The 19,050-nt window shown below is 39.7% G+C and overlaps 1 protein-coding gene across 2 annotated transcripts in view; it reads right to left on the bottom strand.

Moving 5' to 3' along the window:
• The window catches only part of LOC138032576 (uncharacterized), a 149,351-nt gene extending 138,726 nt beyond the window's left edge, over positions 1 to 10,625 (bottom strand). The window contains exons 1-3 of one of the 2 annotated variants that reach the window (XM_068880283.1): positions 10,317 to 10,625; positions 9,086 to 9,156; positions 6,468 to 6,595 (exon numbers count right to left, since the gene is read on the bottom strand). In XM_068880283.1, the coding sequence (XP_068736384.1) occupies positions 6,468 to 6,545 (78 nt within the window). In that variant the 5' untranslated portion in view covers positions 6,546 to 6,595; positions 9,086 to 9,156; positions 10,317 to 10,625. The remainder of the gene's footprint in view (positions 1 to 6,467; positions 6,596 to 9,085; positions 9,157 to 10,316) is intronic. The other variant, XM_068880282.1, reaches the window with a different exon arrangement.
• Positions 10,626 to 19,050: the final 8,425 nt, after the last annotated feature.

Here is a 19,050-nt window from a genome sequence, read left to right as displayed (position 1 = left end):
TTAAATTAGTGCTCTAGGAAATTTGCGCACCTTGCAGTCGCGAGGTCGCTGCGCACAATTTTTGCGCCAAAATCATGTCGGACGCTTTTCTCGCCGAAATCATGTAAAAAGGAACGCGTATTCCGTTCATTCGGATTGAATTGTCTTCGGTTCATTGTGCCATTGGGAGAAGAACAGTAAAGAACTATAAAAAGATAGATATTTTAAGCGTGTTATTATGAACAGCAGGCCTGCAAACTTGTACCATAATTAGGCCTGAAATTAAATTTCGTTTTTATAAAATATTGTAGTTCTATGTATAGAAGTTATATGTTTTTGGAAAGCTTATTTTCATAGCTTTAAAATGGTGTATTTCTTTCCTCCTAACTGAAAATACTTTTTGAGAAAAAAAACATTTTTTTGTGATGGCTGACTTCGTGCGGCCATATTTGGAAATGTAGACATTGAGTTAAGCGTGTTATTATGAACAGCAGGCCTGCAAACTTGCACCATTATTAGGCCTGAAAGAAGAAGTCATAATAACAACATATAACTTTTCATAATAATCATTATATTTAACAATTATTCGCCGAAGGCGAAGTGAATATTCCCCAATATTCGCTGAGCCTGAGGCGAATAATTGTTTTAGTGTAATTTTCGGCGGTGAATATCAAGAAAGTGCAAAACAACGTGCTAAAACACGATAAAAAGGCACATACATGAAGCAGCAGGTAACCTAGTAACCTTTGTGGCTGTCTTAAATGGTGTTTTTGGAAGAATCTGCCTTACAAGAATAATAATAATTTGGAACATACAAAAATTTTTCGAAGCCTCAAAAATTAACATGAAAGTCTTTTGTAGTATTGATAATAAATGAATGTAATGAACTTTTTACTATTTTTAACTTTTTCATTTGACATTTTTCTAAAACTTACGACGATTTGGAGGTTATTTGACAAAAGAATTTTTTCTTATTCGTTAGATAGTAACTCAGGTAAAGAACCTCAACAAATGCTATCATCCGTAACTTTTTAAAATACACCCCAATTCAAGTTTATTTCCTGCCGTTAGCATAGTACTGCATTAGGGCAAAATCTGCAAAGAGAGAGGTAAGTTTACGAGTACAAGAGAATTTAAAGACAATTTAACAAAGGGCGTTTTAAGTGAGTGTCATATTCGGTTCTTCAAGCGCATTTTGTTTCCCCGTGCATGAAACATGTTTCCAAAAAGTTTAATTATTGGGAGGTTCTTCCAGGTGTCTTGGGAAAACACAGCAATGCCAACGGCAAATGAGGTTCACGGAGACAAAGACAAATTACCTTCGGGGACAATGCAGCACAACGCTTTCTCAAAATGCAACCGAACAAAGATCGGAAAATAATTAACATCGCTTCAAGAAAGTAACTTTTTAAGGGAAACGTGAATAACAACCCCACCGCTTTTTTCCTCACTTCTTCTCTAACATGCCTGGTAGAGATTCCCGGACTGTAGTTTGGCGACATACGAGGTAGGTGGCAGAATTTTCATGCAAACGCGACAGTGGGTCCGAGGCTGCTAAAGTAAAAGAGTCACTCTTTCTTCAATTTAACTAAGCAACCATTATTAAATCAGAGACGGCGTGGTTCAGTGGTTAGGGCATTGGGTTTGCATGGGGTTGCCCCAGGTTCAAAATCCCGTTCCTGTTTCCGGTTGTCCCGGATTCAACTCTACCAGGATTTGTAAATAGCCTTTGCTGATTAGAGTGTAATGTGAAGTGCTAGTTTTTTAGCCCATATGAAACATGTGAGCGTTAAACCCACTAATGGAAATGGCCCACACAAGGACAGAGAAAACCTCTGACCAGGGTGGGAATTAAAGCCACGACCTTCGGGTTAGATCACCGCTGCTCTACCGACTGAGCTACGAGGTCAAACGGGATCAGGCCGTGGGAACTGAAGAAGTTAAAGTCACAGCAATGAAAATGTACAAGTACAAGGAAGGGTTACGTTTTTGCAAACGTTGGTCGTGTAGCACTCATATTTCAACAGACTTAACTGATTAGAGTGTAATGTGAAGTGCTAGTTTTGTACCCCATATGAACCATGTGAGCGTTAGCCCTACTAATGGAAATGGGCCCACACAAGGACAGAGAAAAACTCTGACCAGGGTGGGGTTCTTAATCATGTTTCTGTTATAAGTTTGAATTATTTGTTTCAGGTTATTAAAAGTGGGGTGCCTGCGGACTATTTTGATCAACTATAAACAAAGTACTTTTTTACAGAAAAGTCACTAAATTGTCAGGTTAAAGGAAATAATTGCAATAACAAAACACCTGTTGATAGCAAATGGTGATCAAGAATACTTTGAATGCTAAATGACCAAACGATCTTTTCACAAATAATCACGCTTTCTAGAAGAGAGCTAACGTATTGACAAAGACAAAAATCTACCCTCAATAATGGCCAAAAGGGTTGAGACACTTTCCCTTTTAAGGAATCTCGGACAAATCCCTCCCCCAAAGTCTTTCCCCCTCCCCCCAAACAATATTGTTTTTTTGAAAAGAAAGGATTAAATCTTATACTAGACTTATGTTAAACTTGACGACGTTTCGTCCGAAACCATCGGACTTCATCAGGTCAATGGTGGAGTCGTGACTAGTCATGCAATACGCGTGACTAGTCACATGAGAGACGGCGCGGAATGTTGCGTAGCAACTCGTCCCATGCATGTGATAGTTTGAAGCGGAGGCGCACTTAGAGATTCGCCAGTGCCAGAACATAAATGTATTTAAGTGCCTCTTAAAGACTCATCTTTATAGATTAGCCTATAATGTGTGATATTTAATTGCTCTTGCTTAATTTTTTTTGTTAAATTTTCTTAATTATAAATTTGTAACTTAATTAGTATTTTGTTTTATATAGTCTATATATATATATATATATATATTTTTTTTTTTTTTCTTATTGTAAAGCGCAATAGATCATATGCATGTTTTTGCGCCATATAAATATTTTAAATTATATTTATATATTATATTAAATTGTAAAACAAGAGAATGTGAAAAGAGCTATCGCAATTATTTGGATCTCAACCGTTCAATGGTCGTGTACATTCCCTCAGCGGTTTTTCGTTAGTGTTATGGATCCCTGATCAAAGGACTCTACTTTGATAACACAATCTGTACTTCGCTCGCAGACAAACAAGAAGATAGAGAAGACTGCGCATATTCTTTATTGCTATGGATCCTTGATCAAAGGACTCTACTTTAATAACACAATCTGTGCTCCGCCCGCAGACAAACAAGAAGACTGAGAAGGCTGAGTCTGATAATAATGATGATGGTGATGATGATGATGATGAGGCACTGGACATCAGTATACTATCAACCTTGTCCCAACAGACACCAGCACACCCTTGAACCAGCCCATTACAGGGGGTGTATTTATCCATTATTAAATAAAATTTTAAGTGATAAATTCTGGGGAATAACAAAGATTTATGTAAGATTTCAACCTGAAGCATCAAAGTAATCCTTCTTGCGAACGAAATAAATTACTCTAAAAGAAAGCTTTACTGACTGCATTGCTCTCAATTGGCACCTTCCCTCCACTGAATATTGCTTAATATCGACAATTTAATTGCGGGATGGTAAACCACATGGGCAAGTATGCAGAACATTTGGCCGACAGGACAAAGCTTCTTTGTGGTGTAATGCAAAAAGAGAACCAAGTGGGTCTTGGAACACCAAAAGAGAAAGAATTTCGAGAAATCAAGTCTCGTTTAATATCATTAATCATTTATTTTAAAATTGAGCACCAGTCCTATAGCTTTGTTATAATCACCCTAACTGAGAAACAAAGATCTTTGCAGATGCGTCTACCTAATTGGACTGGGTGGCGTCCTTCTTCAAATTTAAAGCCAGATGATCAAAGCCGGAGACCCCTGTCATATTCTATTTCGATGGCACTCACCCCCAAAGAATGCAGATATGCAAAAAGTGAAAAAGAGTCCCTAATACTTTGACTTAAGTGAGTGAGCGGTGCAGCAACTATATTGTGGGTAAATACAGACCACAAGCCACTAGTTCCCCTTCTCATGAACCGTCACCTGATTAGACAAGTCTATAGCGTTTCAGAATGTGCCACATGCATTTTCACTTCAAAGAACTACATGTAAACTAATGTCATGTTTTTAGAGAGGAAATAGACATGGCAGATGCACTCTCTGGCAGGATCCCGTCAACGTCTCATATGAAAGTAAGAGCATGTACAATAAAAGGAGAAGAAGTGAACATCTATCTTGACAGCACTACAGACGCTTTGCTACTATCAGATATCAAATTAACAGAAATCAGGAAGGCCCAAGATGAAGAGCATGTACACACTTGATGACTAAAGGTTCTTGCATTGAAGGCTGCCTGGATAGGTTCCACTTTCCTGGCGCAGTGAAACCGTATTAGTCAGAGAGAGGTGAGCTAAGAGTCGCCAAGAATCGTTATACCCTCAGCCAAAAGACTAGAGGATCTGAACAAAATACATGAAGGACATCCTGGGATAACTACATGTTGAGAACTTCAAAGAAATTCAGTTTAGTGGCTTGGTTTAAGTCATCAAGTTCAAGACATGGTGGAGAATTTGTGCTAATCACAAACACTTCCTGAGTGAAAACACCGGAACAACTGATTCTAACTCCATTCCCTGAGTGCCCATGGCAAGTGATTGCAACTGATTCGTTCCAACTTGATCTCATCACTTATTCAATGGTGGTGGATTATTTCTCTTTCTATGTGTAGGCAGAAGCGCTTTGGAAGATGACCAAAGCTTTAGAGGTTACATTGTACACCCGTATGTACATGTAGGGCACTTGAAGCGGTCTTTCCTCGACATGGAATCCCAGATGAAGTCAGAAGCAACAATGGTCCACATGAATATGCCTAAGCAGCAGAATTTACCCAATTTCCAAAGGACTGGGGATTCAAACAATCAAGTATGTGTAGTTCCTGTTTAAAACAGTTAAATGGGGAAGCTAAGAAATGAGTCAAAGTCACTGTTAAACAAAAGAGAAAGATCCGACCAAGGGGATCCACTCCACGAGAATGTGGATACTCATCAGCAGTTTTTGATGGGACAGAAAAACCAACCTTTCACACGAATTTAGTTCTTGGCTGGACTGATATCAAGAATTTGGGTCAAAGAGAACAAGAGAGTAAGGCTACATTAAGAGTTGTCTTCAAACAGCAACAGTCAGAACTACCCCACTGAAGCCACTTCAAGCTGGCACCCCCACATACAGTACTGTACGTCAAAGTAGAGGACAACGCAGAAGCAGTTACCAATTGGCAACAGTCACAGGTGCAGCAGAAACACCAAGACCCTACATTGTGAAAATGGACAGAAACACACTTAGATGAAACCGTTCACATAACAGCCATTCCAGGAAATAAGCCTGAGGTTCCTAATGCCACGGAACAGGTTGAGTGTCTACTGACATGCCAGTAATGACCTGTGAAGTCTATCAAATCACCTTGTGTTTCTTCAAAACCAAAAAGACTGATCAGGGGTCTGGACTTGGCTAATTTAAAATCTTGGATCCAATTGTTGTTAGATATTTGTTCTCAAGCCCCTCGCAAATTCATGTAGTTTGCCTCTTATCTGAGTTCAAGTTGTTAGCAACTCTTAAGGACCACGCCTACTATAATTCTTATTGCGCATTTCGAGATACTCAAGGGTTTCCTATGGATGTTGCTACTTAATACAGGGATTTTTTTTTTGCGCTGTTTAAAACTATGAGAAGAAAGCAGAACTCAGCAAGTGCTCATGGTATCCAAAAAAAATTGGGGATAACCATGCTTTTTTCAGAGATAATGATAATAATTATTAAGCTTCAATTTGAAAAAGAATGCCATACATTGCTTTGTATTTTACAGTTTTTTCCAAATTGTTGATAAAGTTTCTTTGAAAAATGCTTGGTTATCTCCAATTTTCTTTTTGGATTTCAATAACAACTTAACCAATTATTAAAAAAATAATAGTTTTTGAGCATGCCGTAGCAAATAAAAGAGGCTGACTAAACACTGCCTGTTTGTGTCTGGTGAATGAGTCTCGTTGCGATAAGTGTTGGCTCCCACTATTAAACACTTCTAATTTAATAGCCTACCAAAAATGGAAAATGATTGTCTTACCACAACTACGTACCCTGTGACCCTTATGAGGGATAACAGATTCTGACATTACCTTTGTTTTGAAGTTTATAATTTTTGGACTGTGTTTGGATATTCCAAGTAAGTTTGGACTTGAAGAAGTTTACAAAATATGGGCAGAGTAGGCTCTATACATGTCCAAAAAATAGCAATTTACTTAATAATCTATTTAATTATTGAATACAACCTACAACATTAAACAGTGTGAAATAAAATGAACCATGCAAATATAACAAAGCCTATAGGTTAGTGATGGTCTTCCCACAACTACTCTGTGACCCTTATAAAGGATAACAGATTCTGACATTACCTTTGTTTTGAAGTTAATTTGGACTGTGTTTGGATATTCCAAGTAAGTTTGGACTTGAACAAGTTTGCAAATAAACATGAGCAGAGTAGATGTAGGCTCTATACAGTCATGTCCAAAAGCAGGTGAACCTGGAACAAACGGAACAAAACAAGAAATTGAAAATAATGAATGAAGTGGAACAAATAGTTTGCACAGCTACAGTACATTATGTACATGTAGTTTAATAAAGAAGCTTGGTTTCTACAAAGAACTGTAGCTCATTAAAACACCTTGCACCACCGTTGGTGACCAAAAGCGTACGCCACTTTGGCCACCCCACACATCTTATAATTGTAATAACTGTAATTTACTTAATAAGCTAATTAATTATTGAATACAACCTTGTATGTAACTTCTTATACACCAATAAACAATGTGAAATATAATGAAAAGTGCAAATAAATTATTAGCATTGTCCAGTGTAACAGCACCATTCAGCAGTTCAATAGCTATTGGATCAAGAAACTTCCCTGTTTTAGAGCAGCGCATTGCATGCGTCTGTCCTGTTCGTACCTGCGCTACTAATAGGGGACACTAAAACGGGACACTAATGGAGGCCACCAATGGAAGACATTAATTGGGGATACTAATAGGGGACACTAATTGGGGATAATAATAGGGGACATTAATAGGGGGCACTAATAGGGGATGCTTATTGGGGATACTAATAGGAGACACTAATAGGGCACAAAAATGGAGACCACTAATAGGGGAGACTTAATTGGGGATACTAATAGGGGACACTAATTGGGGACACTAATTGGGGACACTAATAGGGGACACTAATGAAGGCCACTAATTGGGATCACTAATGGGGGACACTAATGGGCGACAATAATAGTGGACACTAATTGGGGACACTAATAGGGAACACTAATAAAGGTCACTACTTTTGGATACAAATGGGGGACACTAATGGAAGTCACCAATAGGGGACACTAATAGGGGTCACTAATGGGGGACACTAACTGGGAATACTAATAGGGTACACTAATGGAGGCTACTAATTGAGGACACTAATGGAGACCACTAATAGGGGAGACTAATTGGGGAAACTAATAGGCGACACTAATAGGGGAGACTAATAAAGGTCACTGATGGGGGACACTAATTGGGGACACCTAAAAGGGACACTAATGGAAGTCACCAATAGAGGACACTAATAGGGGTCACTAATGGGGATACTAATAGAGGACACTAATGGAGGCCACTAATTGAGGACACTAATGGAGACCACTAACAGGGGAGACTAATTGCAGAAACTAATAGGGGACACTAATGGAGGCCACTAATTGGGGTCACTAATGGGGTACACTAATTGGGGACACCTAAAGGGGACACTAATGGAAGTCACCAATAGGGGACACTAATAGGGGACACTAACTGGGGATACTAATAGGGGACACTAATGGAGGCCACTAATTGAGGACACTAATGGAGACCACTAATAGTGGAGACTAATTGGGGAAAACTAATAGGGGACACTAATTCTCGGTTTTCACATGACGTCACGACCGCCATGTTGGTGCCCTAAACAAAGAAAAGGCGGCCATGTTGGTGCCCCGACCAAATCCTCCGGGAATTTAACTCTATTATTATGCAAACGCTTCCTTTTGTTTTCGTTGAAAAACATGGCTGTTGATCACGTGAGTGAAAACCAGCAATTGGGGACACTAATAGGAGACACTAATTGGGGATACTAATTGGGGACACTAATTAGGGATACTAAGAGGGGACACTAATGGAGGCCACTAATTGGGCACACTAATGGAGACCACTAATAGGGGAGACTAATTGGGGATACTAATAGGGGACACTAATGGGGGACACTAATAGGGAACACTTATAGGGGACACTAATGGATGCCATCAATGGGGGACACTAATTAGGGATACTAATAGGGGACACTAATGGAGGCCACTAATTGGGCACACTAATGGAGACCACTAATAGGGAAGACTAATTGGCGATACTAATAGGGGACACTAATTGGGGACACTTAAAGGGGACACTAATGGAGATCACCAATAGCGGACACTAATGGAGGCCACTAATTGGGGACACTAATGGGGACACTAATGGGGACACTAATTGGGGATACTAATATGGGACACTAATGGGGGACACTAATAGGTGACACTTTTAGAAGACTCTAATAGGTGACAATTTACGGGGACACTAATAGGGGATACTTATAGGAGAAACTAATAGGGGACACTAATTGGGGACACTAATGAAGGACACTAATTAAGGACACCGAGCTAAGAAAATAAGCTTTCCAACAGCATATAACTTATTTACAGACAACTGAAACATTTTATAAAAGCAAAATTTGAACGAAAAAATTTAAGAAAAATAACAAAAAAAAGTTTTCCAGGCAAAATTTGGTCATTTTAGCGTTGATTGCGAATTTTTGGATGCAAAACTAAATTTTTTTCAGTTTATCTGCTTTCTTGGACATAAATTTAACCTGACCTGACCCGACCTGCAACCTGACCTGACCTGACCTGTGACCTGACCTATGACCTGTCCTGACCTGTGACTTGTGTTTTAGAACCGCCGTTTGAAAATAATCTTACCTTTTCAGTGATTTTAACGCTTGAAACTCCATCAAATGCACCACAATCCTTTTCTTTAGCCTTTCTGAAGCCTGCAGTGTAATTTTTTGGCCAAAAAACGTTATTAAAACCGCTCGGCAATCACTTTAAAAAGTTGAAAATTTTGCCTCCGCTCAGAGTCAAATTGCCTGACTCGCGATGTCTGTCATGTAAGCGTCATGAAAGCTAGAAAGCCGAGATTTACAGGGAAACTGGGGCTATTTCTACCCTACACGCCAAATTTCAGTGCGATCAGTGAAAATGGCGGCTTTCTACGAATCCTACACGAATGATTCATGAGTGTGTGATTTCCATAGAGGACCAGGAAAAAGAGTTTGAACAGCATTGTGCAACAGTATTTAAGTCTAAGCACCCATTTAAAAAGGTTACCTTTCGATTATTGTTGCGATGGCCGATCACTTCATGTAAGCTAACCATTTTAAAATGGGTGCTTAGACTAACCCTAAATTACAACTATTGAAAGCTAACCATTTTAAAACGGGTTCTTAGACTTAAATAATGTTTATCAGTGCTATTTGAAATGGATGCGGTCCATGGACCGGGGGATTATTGTTCCTGGGTCAACCCGCCTTGGACTTCCAAGCTGGAGGTTCCGAGATCAAGCTTTGACCTGGCACCAGTAGTTCAAAAGGTGGATAAAGGTATCCATTGGATAGTGCAATTGGCTATGACTTAATTTATAATCCACTGGATTGTGATTTATCTGGTGGATAGTACTATTCATCGTTTGAACAACTGAGGCCAGGTGTTTAATTAAGTAAGTAATGCCCCAATCAATATTAAGCCCGAGGAGGGGGTGGGGATTGGGCATGGGATGGCGATTTTGACATTTGCTTTAAAAAAAGTTAACTAACCCTGGAAATTGGGGGTTGGTACATTTCGCTGACCCCCAGTCCATGGACTACCCAAATAGACTACCCTAAAAATACTATTTGATGTATGTGTAAGCAGCATCTCAAATAGTGCTTACTTAGGCCTCAACACCCATTTTAAACAGCGTTCAACAGTATTTAAGTCTGCAGTCTGCAGTTTGCAAATGTCAGACACCGTCCATGGACCCTCCTTCGGGCCGGGTCCACGAACTACCATACGGACCGGTCCACGGACTACCCCCGTGGACTACCCCTGTGGACCACCCCAAAATAACATAAAAATAAAATAAATAACAACTAAAAGATTTGAATTGACTTACCGGTTGTCTAGATAGACCACTCGTGTCGGCGAAATCTTAACCGTTACGCTACGCAAATTTAACAAACTAAGGCTCAGACTCAGGCACAAGGTATATTAACCACATATTTCCATTTCATTCGCTGTGGATCGGAGTGCTTCGAAAAAGACTCACATTTGTGTTCTGTTCGTGTTTTCTGTCCGCCATTTTGTTCGGCTCATTCTCCCGCGGGTTTATAAACTCGCCCCAGGCTTCACGAAATAGAACACAGCCAACTGAAATGACGGAAGGCACTGTCGACTGGACCCAACTCGACCTCTGCGATTGACTTGTTCTTCTTTCCAAATGTTTGAATGCTGAATAAATTTAAACCAGTAAGGGACGTCGTCGGAATTGTTTTGGACCAACGTAATGGCGGACCGTTAAATTAAAAAATTTCGTGGTTTCCTTTTCAGTGAAAAAACTCTTTGATTGCCCTCACGTAATAAGACGGCCATGTCGGTGCCAAAACAACAGTAATCTGTTCAACAACTCTCCCATTCATGCTCAATGGAATTGAGGAATGGGGTGAAATATCAATCAACGCCCTTGCACCTATCCGTTACAACTTCACTAACCGACCTAGAATTCCGCGTAGCTTTCCATCTCTAACTCCCAAGAAACAGAGGCTCAAACCTCATCCTCAAAACTTATCAAACTCCTCATCCAAAAAGAAGGTTACAGATATGGCATCAAGATATTATTTCGTGGAACAGGTTCAAGAATCCTGATGGGACCCCTCATCCAGAGTTTGGGAAGGGAATTCGGACACAAAGCGCTTGAGATCGTCCATGTTCTGCCATGGATTAATCACATCCGTATCACTCTCGGGGACAGGCTGCGCAGATGCACCATCCGGGATAAGGACTTTGGCTAACTGGAGATAAACCCCAGTATGAGGGGAATCTGCTCATTTTGGAAAAAATATAAATCATATAAATCAAAAATTGTTACCATTCTTCAATGAGATGTGCCTCGTCAACTACAACCGCTTTGACCTTTTCCCTGATTTGAACACTGTCCAAAACCTTCCTAAGTTTCCCAATATACGCCTCCGATCTGGGTGTCCATGAATGATCCCATATTTGCAATGATTTAGTTCTTCCGTTTCTGATGCAGAGAAGTCTGACGAATCCCCACTACGAATTATTACAGATGTTACTTGCATACTGTCAAGCTTGATTGACTGATCCCGCATTAACGCGTTAAAAGGCGATATAACTAAAATAATAGAGTCACTGACTTCCATCCACGAGTCAAAAACGAAAGGCAAAAGCTGAAATATTAAGGATTTTCCATATCCAGTGGGCAAAACAACTAAAACACCCTTCCTTTTCTCCACAATATTTCTCAGTGCGTCTACCTGCGGTTCACGAAGAGAGATCGACTTTAAATTAAGGGGACGCAGGACATTAGAGAGCATCTCGGTGTACTTGTCCCCTCGTGAAGTCGCCATTGACGGAATGTAAATATGGCCCCCAACAAATTATTCTTTTGTCCTTGTGTTAATTAGCTTAACTAGCCTCGTTTTACAGCCCAAATTCTTTCAATTTTACGCTTGTGAACGAGGCTAGTTAGGCTAATTAACACAAAGACAAAAGAATAATTTGTTGGCGGCAATTTCACGGCATTCGGTCAATTGTGCCCTCACTATGATCGTGGACATTTCAATACTTCATACATTACCAACTCCGTAAGTCCTAGAATCTAGGACTCTCCAGAGCCCTAGCTCGTTTCTCGTGCCAAGGCCCCGCCGACTAAGAGAAGCGAAACGGGCGATAAGGACGAGAATGAGAAGAAACTATTAACGAACACTTTACAAATATTGCGCAAGGACTAGCAGAAGATATTCCTTTGTCTGGAAGCCACTGATAAATCTCTTTCTCTGCTAACTCCCAGTATCGATATTGTGTTACACCTTTTAAAGAAAATTGATGATAAAAAAGCCACTGGTCTTGATAAGATTCCGTGTAAACTGTTAAAGACAGCTGCTGGTATTACCGCGCCTTCCCTTACCGCCATATTTTCTAAGTCCATCCTCACTGGGATATACCCAAGCGAATGGAAAACGGCCAAAGTAACTCCAGTTTTTAAAAAGAGTATTAATTCGGATCCTAACCGTGCTAAAAATATGAGATCAACCAAGAGAAAATGAGGGGACAGAGAGGGAGGCTCAAGGCATTGGCCGGGATATGTTATGTCCACGAAAGTTATTTTTAGACGAGCGGAAGTCTTTGTTCTAGGGGAAGTCAGTCTTCCGAGACGTCCGCATGCAGTCTTGCTTCGCTCTCAGGTTCTTAGTGAAAAGAGAAAATGATGGCGCATGTGGAAGGCTGATGAATATATATTTTCTTTCAAACATCGGACCGAGGTTGGCCTGCATGCGGACGTCTCGGAAGACTTCCGCTCGTCTAAAAATAACTTTCGTGGACATGACATATCCCAAGGGCTGGACCGGGAGCCTCCTTCTCTGTCCCCTCATTTTCTCTTGGATCAACTACTTATAGTTCGCAGGATGCTCCAGTTGGGTGTTTATTACCATTAAGAATTCACTGAGAATGCTTTTTGACAACAACAGCCAGGAAAAACCGCTTTCAATATAGTTATTTTGACTCAAGGTAGAAGTGGGAGAATCTTGACCGAGGTCGTGAGTACAGACCGAACGCAGTGAGGTCTGTACACACGACCGAGGAAAATACTCAATATTTTTGCATTTTACTTTGCATCTTTTCACCGCAAAACATTACCGGTCTAGATGCCGGCCTAGATGGGAAAATCTAGACCGCGGTCAATATCGATTTTAGCCAATCAAATTCCTAAATTTTGTAGTTCCCAGTCCTCGTGAGAAAGAGCCATATAATAACAAGAAATACTATATTTACTGGCATATTAATTACAAACAATAATTACCATGCTTACAATATTCTTGTTGCCTAATTAGCTTACACGAAGACTAGTTAATACAATACAATAATAAGGCTTTGATTAACAATAAACAACCAACACAATAAAGAAAAAGGAATTTACTAAAGGCACACGGACTCCCGGACGTAAGACGGCTCTGTGGATAATTTACTCTTTAGTATAATTTTAAACGCTAGGAAGCTAAGAGGTTCATTTTGTCAAGGTAGAAGTGTTCTAAAACGAGAAAGTTCTGGGCAGCACGTACTAAACACGAAGATTAAAAATGCACATTTTCAATTAGGATTTAAGAGAAAAATAAAGGCAAAATGAAAGAAAAACAACTCACGTTCACCGTTGGCCGGCAAGACTCGATCGTTGACGTTGTCTATACTGAAGGTCGCCGGAATGTGAACGGCTGGCCCCCAAAACCTACACATGCGCAGAAATTAACACTATTTTGTCGAAGATTACTTCCGGTCTTCCGTCCCGGTACCTTAAAGTCCCTATTATTATGTGGGTCATTGTTGATCATCGTGGGTAGTACCCATGGTGCTCTAGGTGTTCCTTGTGGCCTTCGCGATCATGGTGGCCATCTTCTTCCTAATGATCTTGGTGGTCACGCTGCTGACCGTTTTAACTGTGTGTTCATGGTCATTAAGGCCTGAACACACGACAACCAAGGAATCATTTCCTTCGAAACTCGAGATAGTTCAAGTTTTTAAATTGCCATTCAATTTTTACTGAAAAAATTAATAGGTTTCTCAATTCTGGCAAACTAGTTTCTGTACTGCGAAATACAGAGGAAATACTCATGGGAATTTAGACAGTTAAAAATTGTCACGCTGTTGTCAATTTAAAAAATGTTGATTACGCGTGGCGATTGATCATGCGCACAAATTAAAAAAACAGGTTTGACAAGTTCAAACTCGACTGACTCATCCATTTCTTTGAATGAGCGGCAAATCAGAGAAAGTCGAGCCGGCTGGCAGAGTCTACTTTCCTCTTCCCGACTTATCTAGGAAGATCGAAAGAGACTCTGCTCGCAGGGTAAAATCCCTCATGAGAAAACCCTTATTTCACGACAAACGTTCACTGAAGTCAAGCGCCCGTTCGGCCGGTGTTAGTAGGGAGCTTACGAAACGACGACGCCGACGGCAACGACGACGCTACAAAACAATAGGTTTAGTGAGCAAAAACGACGGCTCTGCACGCTCTGCACGTGCGTTTTACATTTTGCTACATTTCTTTGCGGTAATCTCCTAAATGACGACGTGAAATGACCAAATTCAAGGTTCTGTGGAGGACGTTAGCACACGACGATGAATTTTCAGTTCTCTCTTACGCTTCCAACCCACTCATACCAGTTTAATTCCTCGACATTTACTACACATTTTTAACGCGAAACGACATGAAATAGTTTCGTAGCGAAAGGAATAACGCGAACTCGTATTTTTAAATAAAGCCCTTGTAGCCGTCGTCGTTCTCGTTTCGTAAGCTCCCTAATTATTTGAGATGGCGGCGTCCGGGAAATTTGAAAACCAAAACAAGCGTTTTGAAACTCATTTTTTTCGGATACAAACGCTTTCACTGGAAAAAGATTGAACAATGATTTTAATTGTTAACATTATGTTCTGGCCCCAGTTGTTCAAAAGGTGGATAACAACCATCCACCGGAGAAATCACTATCCATTGGATAGCGCAATTGGTTTCGCTATGACTTACCCACTGGATAGTGATTTATCCGGCGATAGCGCCATCACTTCCAAAGGGTTTGGGCTTTTTCAACAGTTACATTACAACCTTAGTCTGTATTTTACCCCTTGTCTGCAGTCTGCATTTTACACTGACCGCCAGAAGAACATCTCCTAATGTTATTCGAGGTGAGTTACTCCGAGATCACTTGTTACTTGCCGGCCAGTTGTTGCGCTCAAACAAACCAGTTATAAGCTCTTCAGCTTCTTTTAGACCTCCCTGCCTTTCCTTTCTTTTCTCTCCCTCTTCCTTAATCATCCGAGTCGTTGTATATTCTTTGTGGCAAATACAAAAATAAATAATTAATTGATTAAATAAACAAAACATGCATTTTCCAGAAGCACGAAGATAATCTACAGTAACCGAATCTCACGAGTTTCCCGACGGATATATGAGTCATTCCATTCACAATCACTGACATTACTGTACTCCAGATTTAAGGTAATTCCTTAGTATTGCAGTGCGCGTACAAAACGCAAGAGATTTCCCTCAAACTAAGCCCGATAGCGAAATAATGCTCCTTTTCTCTCAAACGAGCATGGTGACCACCGATTTTTTTTTTCAGGTATTTGCTAAGAACAATATAATAAAGAACATATTTGAAGAAGAAAAAAAGTTTGATAGTATACTTGGTGTATTTTGGCCAAGGCGAGGACTTCAAGCTAACCACGGAACTGTCCCAAAGAGTGCACTATTCCCACAACCAGGCAATCAAAGACGGCGTAAATGAAGCAATACTGCTTATGTGAATAAAAGAAGCTTTATTTTCAAAATAAAATTTTGTATCTTTCAAGTAACCAAGACTTTCAAGTAAAAATACCCCATTTTAAGAGCCTGCTGACGCGTAAACAAGCACCATTTTTTTATTGCATTTTTTTAATGTTCATACCATGAATGTTAATTATGCCAAGTTTCCAAAAACCATTTGATAGTAGAACAATTCCAAGGGAATTACCGTTAAAAATATTTATGTCTGCAGGTGCGACTTTGAGATCTCTTATGAGCGTATGCGCTGGCCCGCCATAACCAGCAACCAAAAATAATGGCGGTCTCCGTGATGGGCCATAAATCATGGCGGTCTCCGTGGCGACAGGTTTCGTGTCGTTATCTGTGTCGTTTATCTTCCTCGTCTTACGTGTAGACGGTGTCAAAAGATGGAGAGAGGGTTGGGCTGTTTATGGCAAAAAGTCACAGCAAAGTACTTTCGAATAATAAGGGCAAACCATAATTTATAAAGTTGTTTTGGTGTGCAACTGTCACGGAGTCAGTAATCTTTATAAGGCTTAGTTATTTGCGAAAGTTGCAGAATTCTGTAAGAATGATCGTATCACCTACAAGCAAATTTAGTTCCCCCTTTTCTATGTTTATTTCCAAAGAATCAGACCATTCAAGTTGAAAATTGATTACAAAATCATTGACAACAGGAAATTAGTACTAAGTTCTGACTAGACCAGGCCCAGGAAAAAAAAAACCGATGTTAAGAGTAACAAACCAAAGAGTATTCCTAATATCAAGCTCCAAGCTTTTAACCTTTTACAAGTACATACTGAACTAAAATATAATATAATTTTTAGTTCTTTGTTAGTATGAGATATGAGGAAATGGTCAACAACTGTATTCACACTAAATGGGTATCGAAAACTTAATGATCACGAGTGTTTTTCTTCATACATGTATAGACTTGCTGGTTCCTTACTAAGACTATGACATGCAACATTATATTTCATGTAGGATGTGACTCCAACTGGTGACATCTTAAGCGTACATTGAATTTATAAGCAACAAAGAATTCTATTTGTATATGAGCCTGATGAATTGAGCCTCTATTCAGCACATCTGTCAATTTTACTGCAAACAAATTAATTATCTATGAGTGTTTAATATTCCAATCATAATCCAGAACTGGATAATATACAAAGAGCTTCAAATATGGCTGTTTCACATAACTATTCTGCCCATTTATCTTCATTTACTACTGGTTCGCAAGGTAACACGCCAAACAAAATGGCGCCACACTGTGTTCGATCTTCAATGGCTCGCGCACGCGCAAACAGAATGCCCATCTGCTATATATAAGTAGTTTTGAATCTTTCAGAATGAATAATATTAAAAATAATAATAATAATAATAATAATAATAATAATAATAGTTTAATTTTTCTATAGCGCGAGAAACATAGAAAGATGCTCTCGCGCGCTTTACAATACAAATGCAACATAACTAGTTTACAATAAATATGATATAAAGTATGAATAAAGTATCTATTATAGCAAAAAATACTGATGCAAATTACAACTGACCAGTACCTGATCATAATCTGTTAAAGTTTATATGCCTTTTGGAATAGGTGACTTTTAAGAAGTCTTTTACAAGACTGTTCCCCATCTGCATGCACAGCGGACTGCATTAGGTAATCTATTCCATAACAATGGCGCAGCTGCGGTAAAACTACGATCACCAAGTGTGCGTTTTTTTGTTCTGGGTGGTTGCAATAAAAATTCACCAGACGATCTTAGACTGTATCTAGATACAGTCTTTAGGGTAATAAGTTCGCTGAGATACGCTGGTTGAAGTCCATGAATAACTTTGTAGGTAATAAGTAGTATCTTAAAGTTGATGCGGTATTTGATAGATAGCCAGTGGAGTCTTCTTAAAATTAGTAGAATATGAACGAAATGACTTATCTTACAAATAAGCCTGGCGGCAGTGTTTTGAACACGCTGGAGTTTCTGCAGGTTCAGTGGCAGACAGGCCGTAAAGATAGAGTACTGTTGCAGTAGTCCAAACGGGAAGTAACAAAGGCATTAACTAAAGTTTGAGTATTATCGAAACTTAGAAATTTCCTGATTCTATCTAATATTACGATTGTACACGAAAGAAAGCAGATCTGCATGTCTTATTAATATGCATTAATATCCATTTTGAGTTGGTTATCCAGCCAACATCCAAGATTTTTGACTACAGTGGAAGATGAAAACAGTCGTACCCATTAAACACAGCGAGTCAATGTCAACTTTCGACAGCTGTTGCCCCGTCCTTATCAAAATGAATTTCGTTTGGTCATCGCTGAGCTTCAGCCGATCGATTAAAATCCATTTTCTGGTATCAGCACCACACCCTTGCATAGCTTCAAGCTGCTTCAACAGCTTCAGCGCCATGTTCAGGGTCGGGCTTGAACGCAATATAAAGCACTGCATGTGTATCATCAGCGTCAGCACGTACTTGTGAGAGATGACGTTCTAAGATGGAGAACAGCTTGCTGACATCGATGACAAACAGAAGAGGACCGAGACAGGCAGAGATTCTAAACGTTCTTTTCTATAATTCTATCAATTCGTGTCTTCTGGTGACAAAGAACCGAGTAAGAAAGGTTGACTACCACCGCTGTCCGACAACTGAGGGTCAGTCCTAGGACCTACTTGCTACAACATCCACATAAATGATATTTTCAAAGTCTGTCGGAGCACTGAGGTATTTCAGTGAATACTGGTCAACTCGCCTACGTTGAAATTCGCCTATGTCAACTCGCCTACACCTACTGGTGAACTCGCCTAAATTGGCGAGTTTGATCACCAGCATACCGAGATCCATGCTAGCTTTACGGATATTAACAAAGCTGAATGCTCATGAAGTCAATGAGGATATCGCCCACATTTCTAGCTGGTGGAGACAACACAGATTAATCAGTAATCACAAGAAATGTGAAGTGCTACTAATCGGCAACAGGAACCGCACTGCAGACACTTAAGTGGGTTTACAAATTTTCCTAATATATGGTAAACTGTTAAGGCAGAAAAACAGTTTTATGTACTTAGATGTACTTAAGAGTGCACATAGACCTCCGATCTTTCTTTGAATACACACGTTCGTGCAATATCCCAAAAAGTTTACCCTAAGTTGAAACTGTGAAACAGGTCCTGGATCTCTCAGTACCTTAGCCACAAAGTGAAGACGAAGAAGAAGAAGAAGAAGCCTAATTTGAATATCAAGACGAACTCCATACGTTTTGTTTAATTTTCATTGTTTCTTTCTTTCACTATACAGGCTCCTTATCTACTGT

Source organism: Montipora capricornis, chromosome 14 (assembly GCF_036669925.1).
Source record: "Montipora capricornis isolate CH-2021 chromosome 14, ASM3666992v2, whole genome shotgun sequence".
Classification (NCBI taxonomy): domain Eukaryota; kingdom Metazoa; phylum Cnidaria; class Anthozoa; order Scleractinia; family Acroporidae; genus Montipora; species Montipora capricornis.
The sequence above is the reverse complement of the archived record's forward strand: the minus strand, read 5'-3'. Positions and strand labels throughout refer to the sequence as shown.